Here is a 17,437-nt window from a genome sequence, read left to right on the forward strand (position 1 = left end):
TGAAGACTAGCCTTTTCCGACAGGCCTACCCAGATTAATGTAAAATCAAGAATTTTTAAAATGTGTTGATTCCTGTACTAATGTTGTTCCCCGCCACGATCCAAAGGGAGAGGCGGGTAAGAAATAAATTATTATTATTATTATTATTATTGCTGCTGCTCCTGTCTCGCTTCTACTTCAGGCTCCACAGCCCAGCAACCTAGCTCTCAGTTTCCCATTCTGCTGCCACCATTTGTTGTTTTCTCTTCAGTCACCTCCACAGACCACACCAGTTGTTTGTAAATATAATTGGAATTTATTAACTCAAGTAAATGCGTGTATAAGCTTAATGGTTTCCTCAATTCAAATGCGTATGGTTACAGGGTTCAAAGTGTATTGGTTTCAGTCACTTCTTTCTTATAAGGTTCTACTACAGAATACTAAAATCATCCACTTCTCTCATATAATCATTCACTTCTTTCTACCCCACTTCTACCTTCACTTCACAGAATTCCAACCCACACCCTCTTTGGCCCTTTCTACACCTAAGGTTATCCCAGGAAAATGGAGTGATCGTCCCTGCCTACTCCTGGGATCCCGTGTGTCATTTGGATGCACAGGGATGATCTTGAGGGGGAAAGGCAGGTGCAGAAACAGGCTTCCTCTCACTCCCTTAACTATATATAGATACATTTCTTTAGCTCTACCCACTCTTACTCAGCCAATCTGCACTTCCCCTCAACCATCCAATCAGCGTTCAGGCATTCAATCCCCCTTTACAAATTATAAGTACCTTGAGGCCTACTTATTTCCTGAACTTTATACATATAAACAATAACTTTGTGTGTAAATACATTTACATCATATAAGGCAGCTGAACATCACACACACCCTTTGCAAAGCTGTTGCTGTTTGGCATGAGTTCCCAGCTCGGCGAACAGTCAACCCACTATCAGGAGCATGTCCAGCGGTTTCGGAGGTGTGTGGGAGTGGACCAACCCCTAATTTGGGCACATTTTTTGATTAGTTGTCGCCATGTCGTGGCACTGACCATGTGTATTTTTTTTAACACAAACATATCTCTGCGCAGCACTGCATAATCGCTGGACCTCCTATCCACCCTATGTGTAGCTGTGATTTTGCGTTTGTGCTCATCCTCCCAATTCAGTATATCCCCGTAGCTAGGTATCCCCGCACACTACTCCCAATCCACATGCAGAAGCACCATTAGGGGGACACACATCCTCCCACAACAGCTCTCCTTTACTTGCAGGAAACTTCCCCCACTTGTGCCCCGTAACGGCAACCACCCCTCCTTTCTTGTGAAAGGGCAGTAGGTGTAGATTAGGCCTAGATCAGAAAAGAATACTCTAGGCCAGGGATGGGCAGACTTAACTTCAGGGCTGTGGGGTATACTTTGTCCCATCAGCCGGAGTCCAGTGCAAAATGATGATTCAGGCTGGCGCAGACATGCTAAGACTTGGGGAACAGGGTGCCTCTGAATATGTGTTTTGCCCAGGAAGTTTTGCCGAGTACTAGAAACAAGCTCACAAATCCTTTTCACAAAACAATCCGCTCCTGGGTTCCCCCACCCACCCCTCACTCCTTCACCCTGGGCTAGTGTTATCAGCAACCTAATTTAAGGATGGGAAGCGTTTAGTTGTAATTGTTATACTCCCACAACTGGGAGTCAGAATCCGTTTTCAACTCCCTGCAAATCATCCAGATATCTACTAGTCCATCCTGATCAACCATCTGCCCAACCTTATAGGACATACAAATTTATGCCAAAATAAAATTCTTAGGGCGCAAGAATGCTGGGAGTTGTAGGGCTTTTTTCTGTCTAAACACGCTTAGGGTTGCGCCCTTAACCTTTTAAGGTGAGATGAGATCAGACTTATTTTTGCTACAACCGACTTAACACAGCTGCTACCGTCTGGAAAATGAGAAGAATCACACCCCAGACCTCACTTCGGGCCGTTCAGAAGACACCGTAAACCATGGTTTTAACCACAGTGACTAAGGCAAACCGTGCTTAAAGCCGTGGTTTAAAGTGTCTTCTGAACGGGGCCTTCCTCTTCTCATGGGACCATCGTCATATTCTACCCAAGGATTTTTAGAGCTCTACGTTAGTTGTAAATGAAAGTTAACAATAATCATAGAATAGCAGAGTTGGAAGGGGCCTACAATATGTGGGACGGGATCATAATGCAAAACGGGCCAGCCGCGTCAGCCTTACAACTCCGTGGTGCTCTGTCCTGTTTCTCTGCGGAGTTCGCCTCACCCCCCCCCCCCATCAGATTGCAATCCGGAGATACCTCTACACTTTTAATGAGTCTATGCTTGCGTTTCCTTGACAGGGACAAGAACGGCAGCGAGGGTGGGGAACGGCCGATAATACCGTAGACCCGGATGCTGCTGTTACCATGGTTACAGCTACGTTGCAGAGACACCGTGTCGCCGTAGCCTCCCTCCTAGAACGGCTTTTCTTTATGTGTATGTGGAGGGGGCAAGTCTATAGAGTAGCAAGCTGACGCTCTACTTCCGGCCAGGCAGTTCCGGTTAGTGCTGGAGTTGAAGGGGGGAAAAGGGGGGCAAAGTATAAAGGCGGAGGCAACCGGCGCCAGCGGAGCTTCCTGAAGAATTTTTTTGGGCCGACTTTGAGGTGGAGCAGCAGGCGGTAGTCGAGCTGAAGGCAAGTGAGGGAATGAGGTGGTGGTGGGTGGGTGGGGTCAGCCGCTGGTGCCAGCACGGGGGGATTGCTGGGGCGGTGAGCGGCCCTCTGTCCCCTCAGACCGGGCCGATCTGAGGCGTTTAGTTTCTCCAAAACCCTTCCCGTGTTCTCCCTCCTTTCCTCTCGGCGACGCCTGCCTGCGTGCCTGCGCTGCCGCTCCCGTTACACCTCTTCTCCCCGCCCTCTACGCAGGCAGGCCGGTGTCTTGGCCCTGTCTTCTGCTGCAGCCCCGAACCTGGTGCCAGGCGACGTATGAACGGGATGGGTGGGGGTGTCGCTTTTTCTCTCTCGCTTCTCCCCCCCATCTCTCCCGGCGGAGTTTCTGCCTTTTCAGCTGCAGCCTGCCCGACAAGGAAGTAGCTCAACAGGTGCTGCTTTCCCTGGCACGGTAACGAGATGAAGAGGGCAGGTTTACTCCACCTCGTCAGTGCTTGCCTGCAGCTGTTAAAAGAGCTGGGAACCGTGCCAGGAAGAAAAGAGGCAATCCTGGTGCACACCCGGATTTACAGTCTTTATCTTGAGGCAGGTGCGGCAGTGACGGGCCTGGTGTTGATTGGGGACTGGAGGAATTACTGTTCCCAACGAAGCAATCTAAATGTGGTCATTTAAAAACGGCTTCCTTTGTTTTCTTCCACTTTGCATCTTCTAGTTTATTCCCTTTAGGTGTGTGGTGTTCAGATCCTTGGCCAGACTTCTAAAGGTGAAGCTTTTTTCTCAGTATTTATTTATTTATTGCACTTATATACCGCTCCCATAGCCAGGGCTCTCTGGGTGGTTTACAGAAATTCTAAAATTAAGATAAAAACGAGTATACAAAATTTAAAATTCTAAAACACAGAACATAGACACATAAAGCATTAAAAACTGTTAAAAAAAACTAAACATGTGGGTGATTAAGATGTGCCGCCATATGCCTGGGCAAAGAGGAAAGTCTTAACCTGGCGCCGGAAAGATAGCAGCGTTGGTAATCATTTCTTGGAGAAATACTTTGCTTCTTTCCTTATTGCTCCTCAAGCTCCATGATCACCAACCATCACCTGTATTGGTTATAGATGGATTTTTAAAATCAGTAATTTTTCTGCACTATGAAGGTGGTATTCTTTTATTCATTGGCAAATGAAACTTGTAGTTTAGTGCCATCTGGGTTTTAAAGTTTGAATAACTGTACTCGATCAGTGAATCTATTCATAAATCGCTAGAATGATCTGTTCTCTCTTAACCCTCTCAGTGGATGAAGCTGACAACCAGGCTCAACAATATAGGCTGGTCATGTGTGTGTTGTGATTGCCATGGGGGAAATGCACGTCATGGTTTCTACAGGTGAGACGTAAAAGAGGGCTGAAGAATAGGTGAAGAATATGCTTGTGGTCTTCTGGTACTTCTTCTCCCTCTAGCTTGAACATCTAGTCTGTTGTATATGTTCTCAACCTTTGCTGGGATCAAGTGGTTTTATAGATTCATACATTGCTAGAATCTTGATGAATTTTACAAGGATGTGCTCTTCTTCCTCTTGCCCTAATGTTTGATGAGAATATAAAGAAACACAAACTTGCATAAAGGAAATACAAGCAGTCAACAAGGGATGCAAAGAAGTATTTTGAGGAGAGTATTGCTAATAACATCAAGGCTAAAATAAAGAATTGGTTAAATAAACCAGCAGCAGGAAATTGGCTAGGGAGGCTGTTGAATTATTGGATGACAACATAGTTAAAGGAGTACTAAAGGAGTAATCTACCATAAGCTTGGAGGGGGATCCTCCTGCTATATCTCATCAATGATTTGAGGTAATAGGAGGTTCCCCTTAGCATGCTGCTTAGATGAGTCTGGGCACTCCAGACTCATCTAAGATAGCTTTGCCCATATTCCTCGTCAGGGATGATGCAGCATGGGTGAACTACCTGCAGAAATGGGGAGTAATGAAGTCAGGGACCACCCCTTATGTCATCTTCCCATTGAGGGGTGTCATTTGTCCCCCCTGCTCAAAATCAGTTGCCCACCTTTGTTCTAGACCTTATTAACAAATTTAAAGGTAACACATTAAAGCTTTTAAAACTTGATGTTGTGCAGACTTCTACTGTTACTTTCTACTGTTAGTTTTTCCCTACCCTGTGCCTGCTTACCCTACCCTGTACCTGTTTGCATTCTCTTCCCCTCCTTATTGTTTTACTATGATTTTATTAGATTGTAAGCCTATGCGGCAGGGTCTTGCTATTTACTGTTTTACTCTGTACAGCACCATGTACATTGATGGTGCTATATAAATAAATAATAATAATAATAATAATACATCTCTGGGTTCAGATGGTATCCATCGTAGAGGTCTTAAAGAAATCAAATGAGAATTTGCTGATTTCCTAACAAAATGTCATCCATCCCTAAGATCAGTGTCTATGCCAGAGGTCTGGAGAGTGGTTAATGTAACACCATTAAAAAAAAAAAAAGTATCCAGGGGGTGATCTGGGAAATTACAGGCTCGTTAGCTTAATGTCTGCTCCGGATAAATTGGAAGAAAGCATTATTAAAGCTGATATCAAGTATTTGAAAGGGTAAGTCCTGTTGAAAAAGTATCAAGATGGCTTCTGCAAATGTATGCCACATCTAACCTTGTAAAGTTCTTTGAGAGTGTCAATAAACAGCATGCATCTGGTAGATATTGAGTCTGTCTGCACTTCATGACAGCCCACTGCGGTTTAATGTACCCATGAGGGCTTTTGTGTCATGCTGGGCAGCTACCATTTTTGCATGGCATCTGGTTTACCATGGCTTGTCATATAATTTGAACCCAGGCTGCAGGAGTTATTATTTGAGGGTTAGGCAACCCTCAAATAATCCTAAAACAAGCCATGGATTGTTTGGGAGTTGTCCAACCCTCAAACTACTCCTGCCTCCTGCGTTCACATGACACAGCAAGCTGGGAGCTTGTGGGCACTATGGAAAAATGACACCTTTGTCACAACAGCTCCTGGTAAATTAGGCCACGGTAGGCTGTTGTATAGTACAAACCAGGTCACTGTTTACTCGGACTTCCAAAAGGCTTTTGACAAAGTCTTTAATCAAAAACTCCTGAGCGCACTTACTGTAATGAAATAAGAGGTGAGCTTCTCTTCTGGATCGGTAACTAGTTAAAGAAGAAATACATGGTCAGTTCTCGCAATGAAGGGATGTAAACAGTGGGATCCTACTAGGATCTTTATTGGGATTGGTGCTTTTTAACATATTTATAAATGATCTGAAATTAAAAATGAGTTTGCTGATGATACCAGTTAATTTAAAATAAAAAAGAGCTTATGAAAATCTCCAAAAGGATCTCTCCAAACAGGGAGACTGGGCATTAAAATGGCAAATGCAGTTCAGTGTAAACAAGTATAAAATGATGCACATTGGAGCAAAACATCTCAACTATGTATGTACTAATGGGATCCAAGTTGGTGGTGTCTGACAAAGAAAGATACCTTGGGGTTGTGGATAGCTTGATGAAAACATTGACTCAGTGTGGTGGCTGCTGTGAAAAAGGCAAGTTCTGTCTTGAACATAATTAGAAAAGGAACTGAAAATAAAATTTGGCAATATTATACAATTCTGTTGTGTGGTCATACTTGGGATACTGTGTACAGTTCTAGTACCTGCACCTCAGAAAGGTTATTTTAGAGTTGGAAACTATGCAGAAAAGGGCAATCAAAATGATCAAGGGGCTGGAGAAACTCCCCTATGCAGGAAAATTACGGTCTGAGACTATTTAGCTTTGGCGGGGGGCAAGGCCAATATGGGGAGATGTGATAGAGATGTATACAATTATGCATTGTGTGGAGAAACTGGATAGGGAGAAATTTTTCTCCCTCTCATAATATTAGAACCCAGAGTTATCCCATGAAGTTGAATGAGGGAAGATTCCGGACCGATAAAAGGAAGAACACAAAGTTAAACTATGGAATTTGCTACCACACAGTGTAGTGATAGCCACCAACTTGGATGGTTTTAAAAATGCAATTGACAAATTCATGGGGGATAAGGCTATCAATGGCTACTAATCATTATGGGCATGTATTACCTCCAGTATTGGTGGCAGTGTGTATCTGTATACCAGTTGCTGGGGAACAGGAGTGGGAGGGTGTTCTTGCACTCATGTTCTTCTTGTGGGCTTCCCACAAGCAGCTGGTTAGCCACTGTGTGAACAGAATGCTGGATAGACCCATGGTCTGATTCAGCATGGCCCTGCATTCTAATTAACATAAACAGCATGGGGGGAAAAACAGAAGTAAAGCAGAAACAGCAGAAGTACATCAAAACCATCATTTGGGGGAACAAAATTAATCCAAACCAGAGGTCCATTTTGTAAACCGCCCAGAGAGCTTCGGCTATGGGGCAGTATATAAATGTAAATAATAATATGTGGCAGTCTTTCTTCATACTGCAAAAGCCTGAAAGGGAGGAGGCTAAGCAGGCTGGCTGGCCACCTGAAGGAATTCCACAGCTAAGAAGGCCCTGTTAATGTCTCTACCAACTGGATCTCAAATGATGGTGGTAGGATCAGAAGGAGAACCTCCCCAGCAGATCTCCAGGGCATCATGTGGGAGTAGGTGTTCCTTTAAGTGTCTTGGACTCAAGCTGTTCAAGACTTTAAAAATAATGACCAATACTCTTCAGAGTGTATTTTTGCACTCTTCAGGAAATGCTAGGGGTTGAAATAGGCAACATGTAAATGTGAAGAATATGTTCTGCCAAAACTCTCTGAAGTAATATTGTGGTTGTGTTCTTCGATAGTTTGATATAATCTCTATTGAACGTTGTTTAGTACTATTATAAATAATTACATGTTATTTGTATCCTACCCTTACTCAGGGTGGCAAACATGAGTGATACCTCACTGTATCCTTACAGCAGTCTTGTGAGATAGGTTAAGGTGAGAGGAAATAAATATCTGTTTAACAGTATATATCTGAATTTAACATTAAATCATGAATTATTTCAGGGATGTAGAACCAAAGACCTGTGGTCCGATTCTGGCCTGCGGAGGCTTCTGCCACCTCCACAGACCCCACACCCTTCCTTCACATCCTCCACAAGTCCTACCCCTGGGCTAGGAAGCAGGGAGATTAATCCTTGCTGTTCTCTCTAATCACAGACCAGAGATTACAGCATGGATTCCCCTGTGCTGCTGGTTTGATGTGTGAGAGCTCTCTAGTCAGAGAAGCCCTACATGTAGTAAAGCCAAGCTGGCAGAGTCACCATTGCTACTCCACCACCTACCCCAAGTCCTCCTTGATGGGATGAGGTGAGTAAAGCCATCTGAGGCCCCACCACTCCTCCATTGAAGGAGTGAAGAGGACTTGGACTTTGCTGACCTGGAAAGCCTCTGCATAGGAAAGTCTCTCCTTGATCCATGCACCAGGTGAAGGAACCACCAGGCACTTTGACCCCGGGAGCAGTTACCAGTGGTGATCATATTTGTCGATCCCCGATTTTGGCAAGTCAGAAATGCACAGGATCATGTGAAACCACAATCACTGTGAAACATCCTAGTTTGCAATGTAACCTTGCTTAACTTCCTGAGTACTAGGAGGCACAGAAGTTACTGGTAACTACTTCTTTACTTATTTGAACATCTTGCCACTTTTACTTTTGTGACTTGGGACACATTGTCACTTATTTATGGGACAAGATATTTGTTTAACTTTAGCGTGTTAATGCAAGCTGGTAATGTCACCTTTACACATACATTCATTTCTGTAATTAGGCTACAGCAAGTAAAAGTCTTGTAAAAAGGACAGTTGTAATATATGTGGATGGCTCATGATAATCCTGTTAAAAATAAAACCTCACTCTAGAACACTGAAGTCTGTTTGCAAAAGCAGCTATGATGGGGTATTGACAATCGGGTATTCAACATGAATTAATCCTCATTTTACTCTTGTAGATACAAAAGACAAAAACAGATTCCAATAATATGAATTATCACTGAGGTTCTGGGTACTCTGATCACTTTAGTGGACATATTTGGAATTAATTGAATAAGGGAGAGAAAGTCAGCAGGTAGGTTAGAGAAGTCTAGGTGGGAAGTGCAAGTGGTCAAAGGTTTCAGTAGAAGATGTAGAGAGTTAAGGACAAGTATGGTGGGAATCATTGCAAGAATTACGCTGGCCTAGATATTAGAAGAGAAAAGAAGGGATGTTGTAACTTGAAATAATATTTAACTTTTGTGTAGCTCTTTCAAGAGTTCAAAGTTGTTTTGTCAATAGCCAGTGGTTCTTTTTGGCTATTCAGAGGCAATGAACACACCAATGGGTGAAGGAAATAAGTTTATTTAGCTAAAATAGGATATTAAAACAGAAGTTTAAAGAAAAGATTGATATGTATGCCCTCTAGCTGCTGGAGTCCCTTCCAGCAGTGAGTGCACCCTGAGAATCAGCCTGGTTGCTACACAATGCTTTTATGGTTAGTCTGTGTTGAGACTTTGCATTGGGAGGGTCCCAGGGAACCATATGCTTTCCCCTTGATTCCTCCTTTTCTGATCATGGTCCCATGACTTCATATATTCTACATTCTGTAGAATGGAAAACAGCCAGCCTCAACAATTAGCAGGCAGGCAGCCCAACACAGATTGGTCCCATCTCCTCTCAGATGGCCATGAGATCATGCCAAAAAGCCTGATCTACCAACCTCGAGTACAGATGAACATCCTTAGCTCTGTGAGCCAGCATAGCTAGCCCCCATCAGTTCAAGGAATAGGCCGAATGGCACTCTTGACATGGGCAGTAGAACAATTGTGATGCACCACTAGCTCACTGATATATAGTAATCTTCTGCATTTCTACTACAAAAGTGTGTTATATGCATTATCTTATAATTCTTAGAACAATTCTATAGGAATTTCTGATAGTGGTAGAAAAAAGTTAGGGCATATTTTGTGTACGTATCCTATTCAAGTCACCCAGAAGAAAAAGTAGGGTTTATAAAGGTTTAGAGATAAGAGGATGTGGGTGTTCTTTTAAGGAAGTGCATGTCTCTAAGGCCATAGCTAGACCTAAGGTTTATCCCTGGATCGTCCAGGGGTCAAACCTGTTCATCTAGGTGACACACAGGGGATCCAGTGCTCAGGCAGGGGTGAACCCTGGATGATCCCAGGATAACCCTTAGGTCTAGCTGTGGCCTTAGTCTCTCATAAGGAAACTAACAAAGGGTTAAGGACAAAGAGCCCTGACCCCTCTATTAGCTGAATGGGAGAGAGTGACTACACTATTTGAAACTATTTTTCTTTTAATTGCTGATATTAACTTTCTTTTTAGAGGGTGGGTTTATATAGCTTTATAGCTGGTAGTGACTTAAGAGTTTTAACAACTTTATGCAGTGCTCTTTATCTTTGCTAATGTTAAGTTAGCGAGATGTAGCTCAATGTAATGTAATCCATGTGGTTCAGTTTCACCATCTTTTATGTACAGCATGTTATCTTGCATTCTAGATAATATCGGACCGTGTGATGGAAACACTCATAATTAGATTCAGTATAAATAAAACATTCAAAATTGGTTAAATGGTTGTAGTGGTGATCTTTTCCTTCTAAAAATACGCACTTGACAGTTTAAAACATTTTACTTCTCCTTAATTCTGTGTGCTTGAATGTGGTCTTAGTATTTAGACCTAGTGATGTTCTAGGTCTCTTGTACTCATCTGTAAATGTATGCTGAAAACTTTAGCAGTTGCAGTCTCTCTAGTCTGCCCCATGGTTCAGCTTATAGGAAGTGGTTGGGCAAAACAACAACAAACCTCCAAAAAACTCCACTGCAGGGAAATTTCAATTAAATAAGACAAAGTGCTGATTCTCTGTTTTTTCTAGACTCTAGACAGAATACTTGTCTAAGAGGAAAACCTAGTTTTGGCTCCAGACTTAGTCATACTTCGAGTAGATCCGCTGAAATAGATGCAACGTAAGTTAGTTATGAATAACTTAAGTCCCATTTATTTCAATTGGTCTTCTCTAAGTATAACTAAATCTAGATCCACCCCCTAGTGTTTGGGGAGAGTTTTAATTTGAAATTAAACACATAATCTACATATGTATATATGCAAGTTACTTTTGGTATAAATATCTAGTTTTAAGGTTAGGTGCGAATATATCCTCAAGACCAGCACGAAGTTAACAAGATTAAATAAATGACTCAGAGGCTGGGTTCACACATCACGCTAAGCCACAATGGATGGCAGGCTATGGTAGATAGGTGGTATGTAAACAACCTACTGTCCTCCATCAGACCATCAGGCAAGCAAGCTACATAGGATAGTTAATTTCACTGCCCTCGCTTCTTTTCCTCCTGTAGCCCTCCAGCCCAGGTGGGCAGGTATCCCAGCTTCCTTTGCAGTGGAAATAGCGATCACTTGAGGGGAACAGAGTGGCGGCACTGTTGTTGGCTGCGAGTATAATAGTAATAATCTCCTTAACCCACAGTAGCGTGACAGACAACACGCTAAACCACCATAAAGTTAATTAACTCTTACTGCAGACTGGGTTCCCAGGGTAGCTTATTTGGGAGAAATAACTTAACCTGGGGCAGGGGGCCATCCCACAGACAACATGCTAATCCATCATGAGTTGTTCTAGAAAATAAATCTTCATGGCTTAGTATGTTGTGTAAACCCAGTCAAAGTTTCATAAAAATTAGTACAGAGCAGTTTTAAAACCTTTCTAATGGTGCTTGTTAGACACTAAAGTATTTTAAAATGGCACCAGAAATAGCTCTTGGAATACAGGCTGGTTTGAAGTTAGGATATGACAATTGGGGGATGATAACAATGTTGCAGTGGATCCCCAATCCCAAAGAAGTATGTTCATGTTCAGGGGTCCAAGTAGCCTGGAACATGAGCTATTCAAGGCTTGTGGAAGGGGAAGTTTTCAGGAAAAGAATTCCTTTTTTCTATCTCATTTTTCAGAAACCTGCCCAACTGTGCTATATTACACTAAAGAAAGGGCTTTGGCCCCAAAGCACTCTTGTTTCCTGTGTTTCAGGGAAAAGGTGAAGTTTCTGGGGAGAGAGAAAGGGAGAAAAGGAGCAATTTCCCTTCATCTTTTCCTGATCTTGAAACTTCCCTGTTTAGCATGGAGAAGAGGGGTTGTTTTAACCTCTTGGCAAACATCTCCTTGACCTTAATTCTCAACCTCACCCCCACCCCAACTAATCCCAATTATATGACACTAAAAGCTGTTAGAGGCTTAACTGGGCCAATTTCACGTTTTTCTTTTTTCTTTTCAACTGACACCCTCAACATTCTGTGGCTCAGTTGCCTTCAACATTCCATATGGTCTGGAAATTAAAGCACCTAGGTCCCTTTGGGGACTTGTCTGCTCTCAAGTTTTTTCATTTTTAATTACAACCAAATATACTTATGCATATCTAAGAAGTTCTTCTGAGTATGCTGAAATAACTTCCTTATTTTGGGGCAACCCTATTTCACTTTCAAACTAATAGGGGATAATACAGAATGGGGATAATACAGAATAAATTTAAAATCCTGTTTTTAAAGATATAATAACAATATTTTTGTCCAATATACCCAGTTCTTAGCAGTAAATGTAGTAGGCATATGTGTTGATTGCATTATTCTAGACAGGATTTACATAATTACAAAAGTAAAAATGATAAAACATGGCAAATCTGAAAAATTCAAGTATGTAAAAATATTATGGCAGATACCTAAAGCTGAAAAACATTCCCAGCTGCTAGTATAAAGCATTGTGATCTTGTGTTTGTTCATGTATTTTTATTATATATCACACATTTTGATCTATAAGTTGAACTTGTACATCATGTTTTGTTTTTAGTAGCTAATTTTAATATCGTTTGTTAGGCATGTTTATCTGTTAGTTCCAATAGCCCTTAACTAGTCCTTTGTTCATTATCTTGTATTTGGGATGACTCATTAAGCCTAAAATAACTTATATTTTGAGATAGTGATTTCTATTTGATAGAAAGTGAACTGATTTTGGGTACTTATATATTTGGAAAGACTCATTAAGGTCATGAAGAATTCATTACAACCCCTTATTTAGTCATTCAGAAGAATTTAATGCATCCTCAACTTATTTCGTTTTCAGGTATGTCAGAACACAGCAAGAATTCCACAACTGTTGATCAACCTCGCCAGGCTCCAGAAGAAGTCCAGTCTGACTCTGAGGTGATTGGGTGATTCATGTGGTTGTGGCTATTTAAAAATCAACCAATCCAGTAACAGGCTCAGACTGGAAAAAACATCTTGAAGCAATCTCTATTTTAATTACACATAACAGGCAAATATATGTAAAAAATCAAACAATGATTAACTGAAAATAAATTGTCTTTTAATTTTATATTACCCCATTAAACTGAGCATGATGTCAGACAATAGGAACAATGAGGATTTTATAGATCATCAGAAAGTGTTTTGATGGTCTCTCAATCTCGTGGGGTTTTTGGTTGTTGGGGACATCTGACAATTTTTCAGGTCAGTTGCATATGTGAAGCTCTGGAAGCCTATTGATCCAGGTTTCTTGCGTGTTCATTGGAAATGAGATGATGCTGACAAGATGATATCACATGTGCTCCAGTTGGCCACTAGACTAGGCATGGGGTACTGGTTCAGCAGAACTCAGTTGTTCCTACTTCTGCTCATTATTGTTCTTTGGCAGGGTCTTGCTAAAGAGTGTTCTAGCAGCCAGCCAAACACATACGGGAAGTAGCATGTACAGCTGGGCTGGTCTTGTGCCAGGGAAGCCAAGCAGCTCTGATGAGTGTGCCCCCAAAATAGGGATGTCTGACAAACAGTTATTTTGAGGGGATATGCTGCTTATTCTCATCCCACTTTTGAGGGACTGTCACTGTTCTAGAGCAGCCTCCCCCAAAGTGGTGCTCTTCAGATGTGTTAGACTACAATTCCCACCACTTCTAATCAGCATGGCCTTATAACTCGCTTCTCAAAAAGGCGATCAGTAGCCAGCATGGGACATGAAGGTCTTTTTTCTGTCCAAATATGCATAGGATTGCACCCTAAATAACAGAAGTAAATTTGACTACTGATTGGCCTTAAACCATACTAAAATTAAGCATGCTGGTATTTCCTGTCACTTCGTCATGCTTACCTTGCCATTCAGTCCCTGAAAATCATGTATCCTGCTTATGCTTGGTAGCTTTTTGTGCCTTTTTTCATGTTTAACAGATAAGCTGCATTCTGCTTTGTCTTCTGTTGTGGTCTTGGTTCTGTTGCCTTGAACAAATTGGGACAACATTGTCATTGTAGCCATCTATGATAAATGCCCAGGGATCTAGTAAAATATATTACAGAATTTATACTATACTATATGTCTACTATAATAATTTATAGTAGACATATAATAAAATAAGTAAACAAATTGTAGACAAATGCAACACATATAGCTTTCTTTTTTATCCTGGTCTGTCAACACTAATTATCTATGTAAATCAAAACAATTATTTATTTATTTATTTATTTATTTATTAAAACATTTATATCCCGCCCTATGTCACAGGGAGCTCAGGGCGGCAACATCTGCTAGTGTCTTGGCTAAAATATAAATACAGTTGTTAATATGAATACAGTTGATAAGTCTCTCCTGATAATTAGATATTAATTAAGACTCCTTATGTGCCTTTCTTAATTGCACTCAGATCAGCATGTTGGCTCATGCAGTTTTTATCTGCTTTTCTGCTCCATTGGAAGCTGAACATATACAGCTAAAATTTATCTGAAAGATAGAAAGGAGTTGCAGGAATTTTTAGAAGGAATTGCCATGCCCTGCAGAGTGCATGTGTTCGTGTGGTAGGGGCAGGGGTAAGTTTAAAGCAAGGTCAGAGGATTTTATTACAATTAGCTCCATAGTTTTGAAAGCTCCAGCAGATATGCATACAAGATGAAATTGGATATTATTCAAGAAGTCTGTGATTCTATCAGTAATCTCACTGACATAACGTTTAAGACTAAATTAACACATGTGCCCAGTACTTGTTCCTTGGAATGTAAGTTTTGAGCCTGGACACAAAGGCCTAATCTACACCAAGCAGGATATTGCACTATGAAAGCAGTATATAAAAAGCAGGAGCCACACTACTGCTTTGTAACGGTATTGAAGTGCACTGACAACTGTTGGGGTCCATTGACATATACCGCTTTCATAATGCTATATCTTGCTTGGTGTAGATTAGGCCAAAGTTGGAATATCTTAAAATCTTCTGCAATATTAAACTAATATGACAGGTGAGTTAGTCACTTGCCTAAGTTTCCTATAGACTAAGAAGCAACAATTTTGAACAATAGACTCTGTGAATTTGCAGTTCTTCTGTGCCCTTAGATAAAAGTTTGCAACAGGAAGCCCCAAAGTCCTATTAGTAAGGATTTTATGTAGCTGTTATGCTACGCCTCATTAAAAATTGTCTTATGTCCATATACGAAGTAGTTTTGCTACAACTATGGAATCACAGTGGTTTGGTAAAGGTGCAAATATTGTCTGAATTCAAATAATTCCATTAGAATGCAACTATGTTCAGGCAAAAATTCTTGTACTATATAAGGACTGCCACGTGAGGGCACACTGTCACCAACATTGTAGTTTGTGTATGGCTTTAGGTAGTTGATGAATTCTATACTTCTCAGTTTTGCAGCTTGATATTTAATTGTGCTTTTATATGTTAAGATTTGTTTTATTTTTGTACATCATCCTGGAATCCACTTTTGTGGGTGGAGTGTGCTCTAGAAATTTTATAATAAACTTTTTCAACCATCTTGTTACAAATGGGTTTATTTTCTGTGGCTGGGGGGAACCTTTTCCCCCCTTTTTACCTGCAAGGCTGAGCAAATACCTAGCTTTTAGCATGGGTTTTGTCAGCTAGTATCCATTTCACCTGTACTCCATTTCTAGGCATAGAACTAATTCAGAAAACACTTGTGGGTAACAAAGCGGAAGAAAAGTGTATTTGCTTATGTAAGCATATTCAGTGATATCTAGTTCAGCATAATTTATTTCTCTTTTCAGTACCTTTGAACTGAACATTCTCTTTTTAAAGGGAAGAAAAGTTCTTATTTAAAATCTTATTTAAAATCCAGTGGGTTTGATCCATAACTAGGTGTGATTACATTGCTGGTGACCTCCTCCTCCCAATGGCAGAGTTACGCTGTGCGTAATGGGGCTGACTGAAGTGGACTTTCCCAGCCCCTCCCCATTGATCCCCCCTCAAAATGCTACCCAGAGGATTGGGGGACCCTCCTAAATAGGGTGGGCTGTGGAAAGGGGAGTGAAGGAGGACAGGAAAGTCTCCCCAAATCAGATTAAGGCACTTTCTATGAGAAGGGTGTCCACTCACGGAAGATACCACTGCTTAATTTTGGGGGTCCTCCTGGTCCTCAGTCTCCTATGCTGCAGCCCAGCCCTACTCATCATTTTCAGCATGGTCTGACCATGTAGCCATTTCAGGGGGTGGAAGCAGGTAGGGAAATCTGTTTCTGCCAGTCCTTCACACACATGTAAATCTGGTTCCAACTTACGAAGTGGTATTAAAGCAGTATTTTTTCAGATCTGTATCTCTGCTGCAATGATTGTCTTAATCTGTATTTCAGACGAAAGATAAATACATTTGACCTTGTAGATGGGGGGAAAAAGAAAATTCAAGTTGAGACATTGGGAGCAAGCAGACTATACACGCTCATTGTTTAATGAAGGAGCATTTAGTTAATGTGACCTAATATGGGGTAGGGCAAGTGATTAGACGAGCAACTTTTAAAATATGTCACACTGTAAGTTTGAAATTACCACATCTAGAATTGGCTGATCCAACAACTGTTCTAGCATTTTCAGGACTGGTCAGTATATGCAATGGACTCTGTGGTGACTTGATTGGATAAAGGAAGGAAAGGAAAGGAACCTCTCGTGCAAGCACTTGAGCCATTGCTGACTCCTAGAGGGACGCCTGCTTTCGCTGACATTTTCTTGGCAGACTTTGTAGCGGGGTGGTTTGCCATTGCCTTCCCCAGTTGTGATTACCTTTCCCCCAGCTAGCTGGGTACTCATTTTACCGACCTCGGAAGGATGGAAGGCTGAGTCGACCTGAGCCGGCTGCCTGAGAACCAGCATTCGCTGGGGTCAAACTCAGGCCGTGGGGAGAGTTTCGGCTGCAGTAACTGCCGCTTACCACTCTGCACCACACGAGGCTCAGATTGGATAAGGTTCACATCAAATGGCCATGAGGCTATCAAATGGCCATGAGTGTTCATTGCATTCTCCCTATTAGTATCACACCGTTGCATTCTATTAGTATCATGCTGTCTATTAGTATCACACTAGTATCTGCAAACTCTAGAGCACCCATGATGGACTAAGATTGATGTGGAAAGGTTCTGTACAAGCTCCTCTCTCTGTCCTCATTTACTAAACCTTATTTATGAAGAACCATCAATGTCCATAATTAAGCAAATAAAACCAAGAAGGCAGATGTACAATGGCTCCATGGTGCATATTCTTGTTTTGTGAAGATGAGCCAAAGTTACAGATAGTAACTATGTGATGCTTTTAAATTGGCTTAAAACTGCATTAGGCTTTTACCATACCATACTTCTTTATTGCGATCCATGAGAAAACAAGAATCAAACATGAAATCATACAGTTAGAGCTATTATCAACTTTCATCTAATACACAGAGCTCTAATCCTGGCCGCCACTGTAAGAAATTTAGCAACAGCCAAAGTTACTCT

The 17,437-nt window shown here is 41.4% G+C and overlaps 1 protein-coding gene across 2 annotated transcripts in view; it reads left to right on the top strand.

Moving 5' to 3' along the window:
- Positions 1–2,585: 2,585 nt before the first annotated feature.
- ARFIP1 (ADP ribosylation factor interacting protein 1) overlaps positions 2,586–17,437 on the top strand; it is a 44,819-nt gene continuing 29,967 nt past the window's right edge. For both annotated transcript variants that reach the window (XM_063135371.1, XM_063135372.1), the window contains exons 1-2: positions 2,586–2,674; positions 12,798–12,877. In XM_063135371.1, the coding sequence (XP_062991441.1) occupies positions 12,800–12,877 (78 nt within the window). In that variant the 5' untranslated portion in view covers positions 2,586–2,674; positions 12,798–12,799. The remainder of the gene's footprint in view (positions 2,675–12,797; positions 12,878–17,437) is intronic.

The sequence above is a fragment of the Elgaria multicarinata genome, chromosome 10, assembly GCF_023053635.1.
Source record: "Elgaria multicarinata webbii isolate HBS135686 ecotype San Diego chromosome 10, rElgMul1.1.pri, whole genome shotgun sequence".
Classification (NCBI taxonomy): Eukaryota; Metazoa; Chordata; class Lepidosauria; order Squamata; family Anguidae; genus Elgaria; species Elgaria multicarinata.